The 13,132-nt window shown below is 45.0% G+C and overlaps 1 protein-coding gene across 13 annotated transcripts in view; it reads left to right on the top strand.

Moving 5' to 3' along the window:
• The window catches only part of CAMK2G (calcium/calmodulin dependent protein kinase II gamma), a 121,699-nt gene that overhangs the window by 82,265 nt on the left and 26,302 nt on the right, over positions 1 to 13,132 (top strand). For all 13 annotated transcript variants that reach the window (XM_055719614.1, XM_055719611.1, XM_055719615.1 and 10 more), the window contains 3 exons: positions 1,922 to 2,005; positions 2,668 to 2,710; positions 10,229 to 10,269. In XM_055719614.1, the coding sequence (XP_055575589.1) occupies positions 1,922 to 2,005; positions 2,668 to 2,710; positions 10,229 to 10,269 (168 nt within the window). The remainder of the gene's footprint in view (positions 1 to 1,921; positions 2,006 to 2,667; positions 2,711 to 10,228; positions 10,270 to 13,132) is intronic.

The following is a 13,132-nucleotide window of genomic DNA, read 5'->3' as shown; positions in this document are numbered from 1 at the left end:
CCACATCTCCTCTTCAAATCGATATAATCCTAAAATGTCAGTTGGAGCTTGGCATCAGACAAAATATTTTAGGATTATTTTGTTCTTTATCTCTACTTCAGTTTATGGCATTGCATCTTTGCAATGTTGGAACATTTCTGCTGTGCTGCAGCTTAACTGGCTGGAAACTTGAAATCAGTGCAGTATCCTTTTGCTCTTGTGTGTGTGTAGTTTCTGACTTGCTGGACCCCACACATTTTTCATCTTTTGCAAAATTGACAAGGAAGTCCCAGAATGCAGCTAGGAGCGGGCATGGGGAGGGCAGCAATGGTGTACTTATATCCTTAGTTCTACCTAAGTCTGACCAGATGCTCTTGTAATACCATAGCATGCTTCTGCTTTCTAGGATATGTCTAGTGTGTTCCTTTGCTCCTTTGTTCTTGAGAATTAGTAATTTAAACTTACTTATGTGAACATCTGTGTAACAGGAGTGTGGTGTCTGCTGTAAAGTGATGCAAGTTCCTTGGAAGTCAAAACTTCACGCTAGCTGAGAGTTTGCATCTGGTTTTGGTTTTTTTCTCCATGCATGCTTGTAATCAATAGCAGTTCCTGTACATTTAACTTTTGTCCCAATGCCTGTAACCAAAGCTGTATGTATTACGATAGCTTGGTCCCTGTGGCAACATAATATGGAACAGCCCAAGAGAGGCTTTTGCTCTCTGAGTTATGGGGAGTTCGATTTCACTTCGCAGCCATTTCAGCCTTTCACCCAACCTGCCTTCTGCTGGGTCTGTTGTTTCCATTTGCTCGGCAGTCTCTCTGTATGCAACATAACATTTTCTTTCCGGAGATGTGTTACTCCTATGAAGTAAATGTGGTAGGAAATCTTAAAAGTTTTATCAGGGACACTGAGCTTCTTAGCATCACTGAGCTCCTGAATTACGTGTCCTGACTCTTGTAAGCCCACGTTGGATGACTGGACATCACTGTCACTCCCAAAGAGGCTGGATGAACAGTGACCACCAAAGGTGTCAGAGGACAGTTTAGCTGTGTTCTCCCTTCACGCTGCCATGTGTACTGTAGCAGGTGACCAGCTTTGACAACAGGATCAAAGCAGAGGCTTCGATGAAGCTAGCTGAATGTGAGCACAGGTTACAGTTGTTCTGGGTATTACAGAATTTTTTCCAAGGGGGAGAAAGGCGGTGGAGGGTCTGTATGCACTGCTCTGCCAAGTTAGTAATTCACCCACTGTCCTTGTAAAGGCAAATCAGGCTTGTGGCTCTATGCAAGAGCAACAGCTACTTTGGCATTAGTCTGTGGTTTCCTCATGTGCTCTCAATGACTGGCAACACTTCTGGAAAGTTGTCTTTTTGCAGCTGATGGGATCCCAGTCTACTGTGGGTGACAGGTGTGCATCACTGGCTAAAGGTTATGCAAAGCCTCTAATGTAACAAAACAGTTATGTAAAACTGATGCAAAGATGCCAGGGCCTCTGCTAGTCAAGCACTTGCATTGAGGGAGTTGCCATGTCCAGGAAGGCTACTGCTCAGTGGTGTTCACTTACTGCTTGGAATTTCCCCTTAGAGCTGTAACTAATGCAACTCAGATCTTTTCCGTAGTGCCTCTAACTCAGGCCCCTACAAGTATGCTTGTTCATCTGACTTTGTTTTCTTACGGTCCTGATCCATTTGTGTGCTTGAGAGACAGGGAGCATTGATACGCCCCTGCAGCTCAGTCATACTGTTTCTTGGGCACAGTCCTGTGGCTGTCAACCTTGATTTAATGTCTGCTATGTTGGGAAAGTCTGAAATTGTGAACAGGTTGCAGTGTTTCACAGCCATGCAGTGGTGAGAGCTTGGCCATGTCCATTTGCATGTCACAGTTGTGTGCGAGTGGGTTTGGTTGGGGATGTTCTTGATGGTTTGCCATTCCTGTTTTTCAGCAACGATCCACTGTCGCTTCAATGATGCACAGGCAGGAGACTGTGGAATGCTTGAGAAAGTTCAATGCTAGAAGGAAGCTAAAAGTAAGTATATGTTAGTTTCTTAGTTTGCCTTAAGTTTGTTTTTTAATGATCTGAATTTGAGGTTAATGTTTCCTTAAGAACAATATTTTTTTATGATTAGCTCACTAACGTTAGTGAGGTACCTTACGTGGTCCTGCACACGGGTACTAAAGCAGCGTGTTGAGGAGCTGGGTAGTTTCTTTCTCCAAAGCTGTAAGTTTCCCATGCCTCTTCTGCTACCTTATCACCCCTTCTAGTTTCTGCGAGAGAGTCGAAATGAAGCAACTAATTCTTAAATCCTGGGGGTTTTAGTTCTGATCCCTCTCAGCCTCCCAGTAATAGTGTATCGGTTGCCTGCAGCCCGGGCCAAGCCTTTGGCCTGTGCGGTAGCAGCTCTCTGCTGCTGGGGAGCTGGGAAGCAGCTCTAACTCATGGTGCCATTTCAGATTCCCTGGCATACCCTGCAGGTCTTTAGCTGCCACTCCAGAAGGGCAGGACTCTGAGTGGTCCTGTGTCAGGTCCAGCAGCCACATGTGGGAATCCTGGATGCGCTACCACTTTGCAGGGTGGAACTGGGATGCCGCTGCTTTGGCAGCTGGCACGCTGTGTTCTGCGCGGGTCAGCCCAGCTCCTTTCTGAAGTGAGTGACACTGCCTGTTACCCTTGCTTTCTCTTCCCCACAGGGTGCAATCCTCACAACGATGCTTGTGTCTCGAAATTTTTCAGGTAAGTTCTCACTGTTCCCATCCCTTCCTTGGTTTTGTCTTGTGTGAGCGAGTCAGGGGATATTTTAACCATTTCGGGGTTGAGTAGGAGGGGAGGAGACGTTCTCAATTTATCATGGAGTAGCGGTGGTCGCTTCGCTGTGGCTGGTGACTGGTGTGAAGTAGTAAGTAATTTGTTCAGAGAGGAGCACATGGCGCTGTAGTCTGGTACAAACCAGTAATGAAGTCAGCTGCCACAATCCTCTCATGATATTTTGTTATCAGATTATTTTTGGAAAATTCTGTCTGGCATTTGTTAGCTTTCCCATCTGAAACCAGGAGTCAAGAACTCTTACGAGGTAGCAGTGATTCCTTTAGACCTGAGGCAGGGACAGAGGACAGGTAGTAATATTGGTGAGAATAGGGACAGGAGCTCCTCGGGTATTGTATTACTTTGACTCATCAAAAATGGGTCTGAAGCATCTAGCTATTAGAGCCTTCCTTGGAGTCTCAGAAGTGGTTTTCATCCTTTTAAGCTTAATAACTGGTAGCCTGGCTCCCACCCAACTGCATTACGTAGTGCACTTACTGAAAATGCAAATCTCGGCATGCAAATCAGTGCTTTTTGGAAGATGATTGTCTTGGCTCAGCACATCTAGGTGATGCAGTCTTATCTGTGTTCATTTCCATTTGGGTGGAAAACCTCTATTTGCAAGTGCTTTTGGTTTATGGGATTGTTTGCTTTCTTTGCCATTTCTCTTTTCTTTTTTAAAAAGGGCAGTCATTGAATGCGTGAGTCAGATATATTTTTTATTACACCTGACTACAGTTACTTTCAAGTGCAAGTCTGCTGTATGGGTTATAGGTGATGATGAATGAAACGGAAGTGTATTAATTTCATCTGGCCATTTACTGATGGTGGATACCAATACTTACATTCTGGGTCATGTTACAATAACCTCCTAATTGGAATGAAAACCGCCATGAAACGATCATCCCAGCATTCACAGTGCGCGTTCATGCATACATTCTTCTGTGAAATGAAGGCAGCGTTTTTAACCAGCTGTATGGTGATTTAAAAAAAATAAAATTAAAGGATGTGAAATCAAGGTACAGTTAAGAGACAACCTTCAGCAACTTCAGAACGGTTTTTCCTCGATTCTTGCTTTCAGGTGGACCTGTGCCAATATGTCAGGACTTCTTGTGGCTACAGCAATTTCTCTTTACCGCATTTCTGGTAGTTTGGCCTTAAAGGGACACTATTTTTCTCCATTGTTCCAGGATTGTGCTATTACAGGACTTAAAAATTATACATTCTTTTCTGAGGCCGGTTCTGAAATAACCGTTTGAGGAACCGTGGCACAACAGCAGAGCTTCTGCCTGACTGTATGAGACTTCATGTTTTCTTGGGCTTTCTGCTGGTGTGAACCATTTTCGATCTATTCACACGATTCTGAAATAGTCAGGGTTTTCATTTTTCTAAAGCAGCAGTTTTAGATTCATTTTTAGACTGCAAATGTTGTCACTTGTAATGAAGCTGCAGAAGTGCTTGGGTAAGAAGATCTCCTGTGGCCCAGATTTCACGTACATGAAATGCCTGAGAGAAGGGTTCTCCTTAATGGTGTGTGACCTACACATCCACTTATTCCCGGAGCTAGTATCAAGAAGGAAAAGGCTTGCTCTGCTCATTCTTCTCTGTCTCAAGGGCTGAAGCTGCTGGATCCACTTCAGTTAACAGCTGAAGAGAAGGAAATCCTAGGTGGCCCGCAGTGAGTGCAGGGCTCTCAGTGACACTGGGTTCTGCTTTGAGTTTAAGCTGTGATCCCAGGTAATGAGACCCTCTAAAAAGATGTCCAGAAAGAAACAGTGTTAATTTAGATGCAAAGCATTTATAGCCTCTGTGGATAGTAGCAATTCCTAATATTTTGATGTGTTTTGAAAGCGGGGGATAAGCTACCCTTGTTTTCTTTGCAGGACTCTGTAAAATGAGCTTGACTTTCTTATTGTTGTTATTTTCTAATTTACTTAAGTTTTTTAATTGCTGCCGTTGAAATACCTAAATCTGCTGGAATTGAAGAATAAGTCATGCTAACTGGAAGTAAAAAGTTAGAAAGTCCATGTGGGAGCTTTGGGTAGAGCTCAGACTTCTTCTGTCTTGACAGGTCATCTAACTACACTTGAAAAGTTCAGAAATAGCACGCGTTTCTTTCCCTAAAGGCCTTCAGGGATTTTTTTTCTCTAATTGGGTGACAGTGTTTTGTGGGCCTCTGAAAAGTCCCATTCCCAGCAGACAGGGAACTAGATTTATGAAGAGAGAAGCTTCCTCCTGTCTGTGGATGAGATCTTTTTAAGAGCTGCTGCACAGATGTTTTGAAGCAAGAGGAAGATGAAGGCTTATGTGACCTCAGTGTCAATTAATTAGGCGCGATAGTACTATCTGCAGGAAATATGAGAAGACCTACTTAATCCTGTTGTCATTACCATCTTCTCTGTCATGCATTTTGTAATGTGGAGTTCCCTTATTCAGCAGTGTGGGTTTAGCTTGGGCAGATGGTATGCTCGGAGTCTGAGCAGTACTCTTGTCTTTCTCCATCAGAATATCTTACTTTTTACAAAGCAAAAAAAAAAGTTTCTGTTCATTTGTGAGTAATCTGTTGCTTGCTAGTTGCCTTTTGCCTCAGGTCAGTTCCTAAAGATGAAGGAGTTTGATCTGGCTCCTTTCCCTGCTTACGGTATATTCAACAATTTAATGTTGGCTGTTTGTGGTTCTTTTGCAAAGGTTGTGTCTGGGGTTAGCTGTAGGCTAGCTGTTAAAAGCAGATATGGTTGCCCTCCTTTCAGCATAAGTCAGGAAATTGAGACCTCGTTATAATAAGGGGGTTGTAGCTGCTGTCCACACTCTGGCAGGTATTCACTCAGCTGCGAGAGAGAGCATTGCAATCTGAACTTTGCTGTGGGATCTTTGGAGTCACACCAGGGTAGAGACAGGATGATGTGGGTGCTCACTTGTGGCTCTTGATGTTCAGGCGGTCCAAGCAAACACTGATCTGATCTGCATTCACTTACAGAAGTACAGTCAGGTAAATGAATTGATTAAGTCAAATGCAAGAAACACCTAAATCATCTTCCAAGAAGGAAATGTAAATTTATTACTAGGAGAAAAGTTGGCAGGGTTTTCAGAGATTCCTACTAGCTGCAGTATTTAAAGGCTCCTGGACTCATTTATGTAGATAAAACTGCTATAAACTGAGTGAAAGGATGGATAAAATTGGCTTTCATCTTAGCAACAGCCATTTTCGCAAAGTGCTCAGAAGTGGCTTTTGTCCATAAGTTAATTTTTATGCAAGACTTATAAGTAGACTACATGAAATTGTGACGCTGTTTTCCAAGCTGGATTGCAGCTGTGAATTTGGGGAGCTGTTGCTCAGCAAGCTTTCCCACTCTATGAAATTCCCATCTCTCAAGTGGGTCAGCACAAGTTCTGTGTGCTACCCTGTGTTCAAAACACATCCTAAGGCAGGTAATTAAGCTTTATGCCTGCAACTTCTCTCTTTAACTGATGCTGAGCTTTTTTCATGGGAATTGTCACTGCTTGCTCAAGTCAGTTCTGTGAGGGAGCTGTTATGGCAGCTTGTGGCTACAGCTGGAATGCCTTGGTCCTCTACAGACCCTTATTAACTCTTTGATGTGCGGTTTGGGGGTTTTAACTGGATAGGTGAGGTTGAGAGAGGCTGGAGACAGATCCTGGGAGCAGAGTGTGTTCTGCGTATGTAAAGAAGGGCTGAATATGCCTGTGCATCTTTGGTGTAACCTGTGCAGAGGCGTTTCTGAGCCGATTAAAGGTAGGTTGTCTTTGTGTTGGTCTCTCACTTAGTGCATAGTGTTCCTGTGCAGTTGCTACTGCAACAAGTTCCCATAGCAAGTCACTGGAGAATCTCAGAGAAGGGAGAATGCTGAGAGAAGCCAAAGTGTGGGCAGAGAACGCAAGGCAACAGCTCCCCTCTGCTCTGTTCATATGGCCACTGCTAGAGTGACTTATGTCTAAATAGCCATTGTGGCAGAGTTCAGCATCAGTCTTTGCTCTACCTTGTCCCTAATAAATAGAAGTTCTTGACGTTACACTGTGTTTGTGGGCATTGTTTGTAATAGTAGCCAACGGTGCCTTTTTGTGGCTATATAATGACTGTTGGTTGGCTTGTGGTGGGCCCCAGAAGTGACATTGAGTTGAGAATTAGGTTAATCTGTTTTTCTTTGAGCTGAGAATATGAGGATGACAAGCCACAACTCTATGTCATTGGTAATTCTGGATTGGTACGATTAAGGTTTTTATTTTAATAATCAAGTCTCAGCAAAGTCCAAAATTCTTCATGGTGTAAATGCTTGTGTTTAGAAGCCAGTCTGTTGGACTAGCATCATCGGTTAATCAGGCTAGGAAAAGCAACCTCAGTGTTATCCCTGCATTGCAAAAGATACTCTCTGGAAGCTTAACCGAGTCGAGATACATTACTGAGGTTGGAGAGCCAGGAGAGGGCAAGCCCAGGGCAGGCTGGGCGGAGGGCTGCTCGCTGTGGAAGGGGAGAAGTGGGGCTGGCAGGGGGGGAGGCACTATCCATGGCTGTGTTTGGAGTGGATATTTCAGTTCCTCTTGGAAATTGCCTCCTCCACCACCTCTCCCTGGCTCTGGTACATCCAGAGTGTCTAGTGTTTATTGCTGATGAGTTCAGCATTAGGGATTTGTGTTTCTGCCAGGAGTGTGGTCCAGAGCCCAGGCTGTTTCCTATGGAAGCCAAAACAGAAATGTAGGAAGAGGGAGGGGTATATGAGGTGTGTGCAGGAGAGCCCTTTTGTATCTCTCTTCAGATTAATTGGAGGGTGTCTTCCTAATCCAGGAACAGAACTGTTCTTTTAAGTTACTGAGTTAGCAGCATTTGCCTTTGTATTGCTTCATTATCGAGGAACTCTTAACTGCATTGAGAAGAGGGAATTTAATCCCTTTAATACATAGAGGAAGTGGGAAGGATGGTGAAAATGAATACTACTGTCTCATGGCTGGAAAACCGCAGAGCATGAGTACAAGGCCATTTCTTGAACAGTAAAGGATCTGCTTTCGTGTGTCCTTGGATTTCCCCCCTCCTACTGTCTCTTTGCTGAGCTCCATGTTGGATGGTGCTGCCTGTCTTCTCATATGATGATTCTTCTTAAGGGAAGTCTTGTCTGTTGGTTGCTGCAGAATTTCCACCTGCATCCCGTTTAATTTCAGTCTCATAACACGTTCAGGTTGATCTGTGGGTGGATCTGCATGCCTCCCTTTTGTTTGAGGTGTCGGCAGTCATCTTTGCATGTGAACACGTTTCATGGGCTCTCCAGTTGTCCTTGTGAACCCCGGGATGATGCATGCACTAAATACAGCACAGAGCTAGTTTCCCTCTGCGGCGCTGGGATGCTGGCAGGCTGGCGGGAGAAGCGTGCGGTGCAGGGGTGCAAGCAGGGAGGGGGGCCAGATGGGCAGGCTGCGCTGGGGACACTGGGTCAGCTGGGCTGGGCTGCACAGAGTGAGTCTCAGCTGAATTTGCTTTAGCACCATGGGACGTGATTTTAGCTGTTTTCTGTCCATAAAGCTAAATAATGTGTGGTTCTGAGGGAACTGCAGAAAGTGTGAAAAATGTTGCTTCCCAGCTTCTTTCTGGGTCATTCTCGGGACATATAGTGGTACTGTTGCCTTTCTCTCATGGTTTTTCTCTTTACTTCAAGGATGTCCCATTTGTGAAAATTAAATTGCAGAACCCCTTACTCCTCCTCAAGTGTTGTGAGGCTGTTACAGTTTCTTGTTTTCAGCAGTTGTTGCATGAGATGCCTTGGTGTATGTGTGGTATAAATGCTGGACTCCTTTTGACCCCATGGTTGCCTTGTTCTTCTCACTTGCATGTGGAATCAAGCTGCTCCTCATCATGCCGCGAAAGTGGCAAGAACTTATCTGTTAGACTGAGTTTTGCAATGCTGTAGTAAATGTCTGGTCAGCAAAGAAACTGTTGCAGAGCAGATGAGTTGCTTGGGTCACTTTGCCCACCTTCACGTGTGCATGTTGGGGCACTGTGATTTGTTTAACATGTCATATTCAGAAAAACTCTGCGTAGGGTTCTTCCTGTGTTCTTGGATGGTTTCTGAGAGCAAGAATGAAGACAAAACCCTGATCTAGCTTTATACTCGCATTAGGAAGACCAATTCAGAGATTAAGTAATAAATTTAAATGGGAATACACCTCTTTGTTGTGAGGAGATGCTGCAGTCATTTGCACTAGCTAATTTTGTCTAGTTAATCTGTATCTGTAGGGTCATGTGGTAAGGAAGGCAGGGTGGAAAATGCTTTTGACATAAAACTTGAACTTTCCTGGATATTACAAAAATATCTTTGCCTGACGTTGCTGCTTCTAGACAGAGACCGAGCACTTTGTGCGTGAGTTGGTCGGCACGTCTTTGGGAGTGAAGCATTTCAACAGCCACGTGAGCGTTCTCTTAGGATTTGCTTTTTCTCTAGGCCTCATCTTTGCTGGACCTAAAATTCAGGTCAGGTACCCAAACCCATGTTTCCCAGCAGCTGCTTAGGAGCGGCATATCAGCGTGTTAGTCCAGCAGGTCTCTAACACTGTTTGCAGCGATTGAAACAACTTGCCTGCTCATGAAGAATGTATTCAGCTGTAGTTTGTATCTGTTAAGGCTGTAGCTGGGGTCTTGCTGTTGATATTCATTCTCAACATACCAGTTCCCAGTAATAGATGGAGCTGCTCCGTCGCAGTCCCAAGCGTGCCTTCCAGCAGGCAGTTGTTGTGGGCTCCCAATCTGGCATTATCATGCTCCCGCTTCCCTTGCTAGTGCCAGTTGTTCAAGTTGAGCACAGCAGAGCATCTTTATCTTTCAGTGGGGAAATTCAGCCTCATTTCTGTCTCTCTTCTCACTCTCTCTTTTTAAAAAAATGATTGTCGGATGCTGCCTTTTGCACTTTTCCAGTCTCTTCCTTTCAGCTGTCCAGGTGTTTCCCCAGAGGAACGGTGAATAGCAGCAATGAGGAGGCCTCTGCATTATCAGTGCCCCCTTTATAAGCAAAGTCTGCGATGTGAATGGCTGCACTTGAGGGTAAAGCCTTTATCCTGTTGCAAGGGTATCTGGCAGATTCCTTTAGCTTTTCCTCCTGTAACTGCTGGCACTTCTGGATGGAGTCACAGTGTGTGAGTGGACATTTGAAATAGAGGAGCTCTAAAGTCACATTTCAGACTTGGTCTTCCTGAGATGGTGAAAATGGGAGTATTTTTGCCTAAGTAAGTGAACAGTAAACAGGACAGGTGACCCTCTGCTATCAGGATGAATCTAATGAGTGACTCAGCTTGTTTACCAGGTCTGTTCCTTCCAGAGAGGAATTAGCAGGGTGGTTGTCCTTCTGAAGTCCCATCCATTTTTAAGGGAAGTGGGGGTGGGGGTGGGGGGAGAGAGAGAGAGAATAAATAGTCTTGAAACCAAAATCTGACCTACTTATGCTTCTTTCCTAGCTGCCAAAAGCCTGCTGAACAAGAAGTCAGATGGAGTGAAGGTAAGTTCTTGCTTTCCCATTTTACTCTCTCTCCCACCACCTGAACAGAAGGCAGCCGCTTTCTCTGGTGCCTGCCCCCTTCCAGGGTAAAACCACAGCCCTGTCTTGCAGCTGGGATTGTTATGTTCAGTGTATCATTATGGGGCCCTGGGTGGGATCTTAGATGTTCCTTACATGCACCTTCTACATCACACAACCAGCTAAGTGCACTATTGTACCAGCAAGAATTCATTTTCCCCTTCCTCTGAAGTATGGAGCACTGGTCAATGCTGTGGATTAGAAGGACCAAGGACTTGCTCAAGTGTGACACATACCTCTGCCTAGTCTGTTCTGTTTAGTGCAGAATGCTTCTGAGTACTGGAATTGCACAGAGCGGTTGTCAGTGACTGCTGATACCTGGCAGGCCCCATGGGAATCTCTTTGTCTCCCTCCTTGGGCAGATGCTGAAGGTTGAGCTGGGAAGAGGGGTGGGGAAGGAGGAGCCTCCAGATGTTCATGTTTGGACAGAATGGAAGCGAAGTCTTGTGTTAGTTCGGTCCATACCCCTGAGGGACCAGCACTCTCCTGTTCCTTTCTGAGGGAAATTATTTTTCCCCACTTCCACTTCAGTCTTTGTGTGTGTGGTCATCCTTTAGTTCTGGAGGTCAGGCAGGCCATCCCCAAGGCAGTGTGGTGTTGCAGGTAGGACCCCTTTGCCATCTGGTACTGGAGGAGAGATACCTATGGGCTACAGCACTGTCTTCCCCTAGCTGTTCCAAAGGATAACTGCTCCCCATCTGGGAAAGTAGGGTTTGTTTTATTTGCTTGCATTTCCATTTGAAGTCCAAATCTTTTGCCACAGCTATTAGGCAGGATAGCTCATCTGGTTTTGCATTGCAAACCATCTTTGTTCTCCCATGCTGGGCGCTGACAGGCACACTGCAGGGCCAGCACACTTGTTCTCTCCTGCTTTCTTAGCCCTTTCCCATTGTAATAAGGCTGTTTCCAGAAGGCTCAAAATACAGGCAGTCTGCTGGGAAAAGAGGTGTTTTCAGAGGAGTCGTGTTTATTTTGGGGACTGCTCTAGTAAAACCTCCGTTCCTGCAGTTCTGCCCTAATGACACCCAAGTCTTCGGGTTTTTTTGACAAAAATTCTATGTGGCACTGCTCTTCCACTGCCCTAGGATTCATTCTTATATTTGAAATGTGCCTGCAAGGGTGAGCTTTTGCGCCTTTGCACATGCCTGCCTCTTGTACAGACATGCCTTGAACACATGCAGACTAACACAGCAAGCGTGTTTGAGTTGTCGCATCGATTGCTATGGAAAACATTACAGTAAAATCCCAGCAGAATAAGAGCGGACGATCCCAGATGTTGTGAACTGAGAACCAAGAGATACTTGCTTCAAAATCCCAATGTGGCAGAGGAGAAGCAACTGGAAAAGCAGCAGATAACAACATGCCTACCTAGATTTTGTCACCTACCTAGAAAAAAACGGCTTTCTTCTCAGGACTCTTGGTTTCCAGCAACCTCTCAGGGAGTGCTACAACTTGGATAAAAATCTTCCAGAAATGGACAGATGAAGTGTACGCAGGTTTTGAGGCACAGCTTCCTGGCCGTGTAGTGCAGGTAGGATACCTGTATATTAAAGACTTCCAGCTCCATAGAAAGCTTGTGGTGCTTGGTTCATTGAGAACACGGTGTCTTCGTGAAGAGGGTAAAGCTGGATTTGCTTCTCTAGCTGATTTTAAGTATTCTTCAACTCTTTGCTGTATATGTTGTTCCTGATATATTTAACTGAATACTTGTGATACAGGGGAAGGTAGATGGGACAGCATAGCATTCTCTGTACATGGTTAATGAGTTTGTCCTCTGGAACCTCTTCTGCGTGACGCTGGAGGCCTGCAGTCAAGGCTCGGCATGCAACTTCCTTGGCCCTGAGTGTCAGAGCAGTCTTGCTCTGCAGCATGAGCCCGAGCTGTGCCCACAAGGGGTGTCACATGCTTTCAGTCTGGGCTGAGGGTCCTCAGAAGAGTGCTTTAAGCTTCCCATTTTCCTGAAGCAGCATCTATCTTCAGGTGTGGCTTTTGAGTCCTCATTTCTATAAGCTTTAAAACTCAGAAAGATACATAATAAGAGAGAGAGATTATTATTGTTTTTAAAATGCGTCTGTTTCTTCTTAAAGCTGGTGTTTTGAGTAACCCTCTTGCTCCATAACACAGACTTTTAAAAGTACAGGTTGCTTCCCCCCATTGCTAAGTTTGGACAAGATGGAACACAGGTAGTGGTCTGTCTGTATTTGTAGTACATCCTTAAGACTTCTGTTGTAGCATATTTGTGGTTACATGCTTATCTCCTTCTCTACCCCTACTGTCTACGTATACGGTGGCTGCTTCCCGTTAGTCACCCCATGGAAGTGTAGCCTTTTACCACTATTTGCTTGGTGGAGCAGCACTGGCACACGTGGCTGCTGCGCAGCCGTCTCTGTGCTGGTCACTGGTTGATGGCCCCACCGTTGTGACCGACCTGCTTTTCATGGATTGTTCCTTACGCAGGAAACTTGTAGTTTTAGCCCCTCTGTTTTTTCTCATCCTAGATAGTTCTGACAAGTAACTTGTGCCCATGACTGGTTGAGAGCATCTGGTCTTGTATTACTTGCAGCAGACTATGATTTTCTGCCCATTGCCATAGTGCAGAACACAGATACCATGACTTGAACACCAAACGGATTTTCAGCTTTGTGGTATCCTTTTCACTCCTGCTTTCTATATCAATATTTTTACATCAATTGTAGGTTTAGAACAAGCATTGCATGCTGTATTTTTAACTGTGGCTTGCTGCTGACCACATGCCACGTGGTTAGGCTTTTTCTCATGTTCCCAG

This window comes from Falco cherrug, chromosome 9, assembly GCF_023634085.1.
Source record: "Falco cherrug isolate bFalChe1 chromosome 9, bFalChe1.pri, whole genome shotgun sequence".
NCBI lineage: Eukaryota > Metazoa > Chordata > Aves > Falconiformes > Falconidae > Falco > Falco cherrug.
The sequence above is the reverse complement of the archived record's forward strand: the minus strand, read 5'-3'. Positions and strand labels throughout refer to the sequence as shown.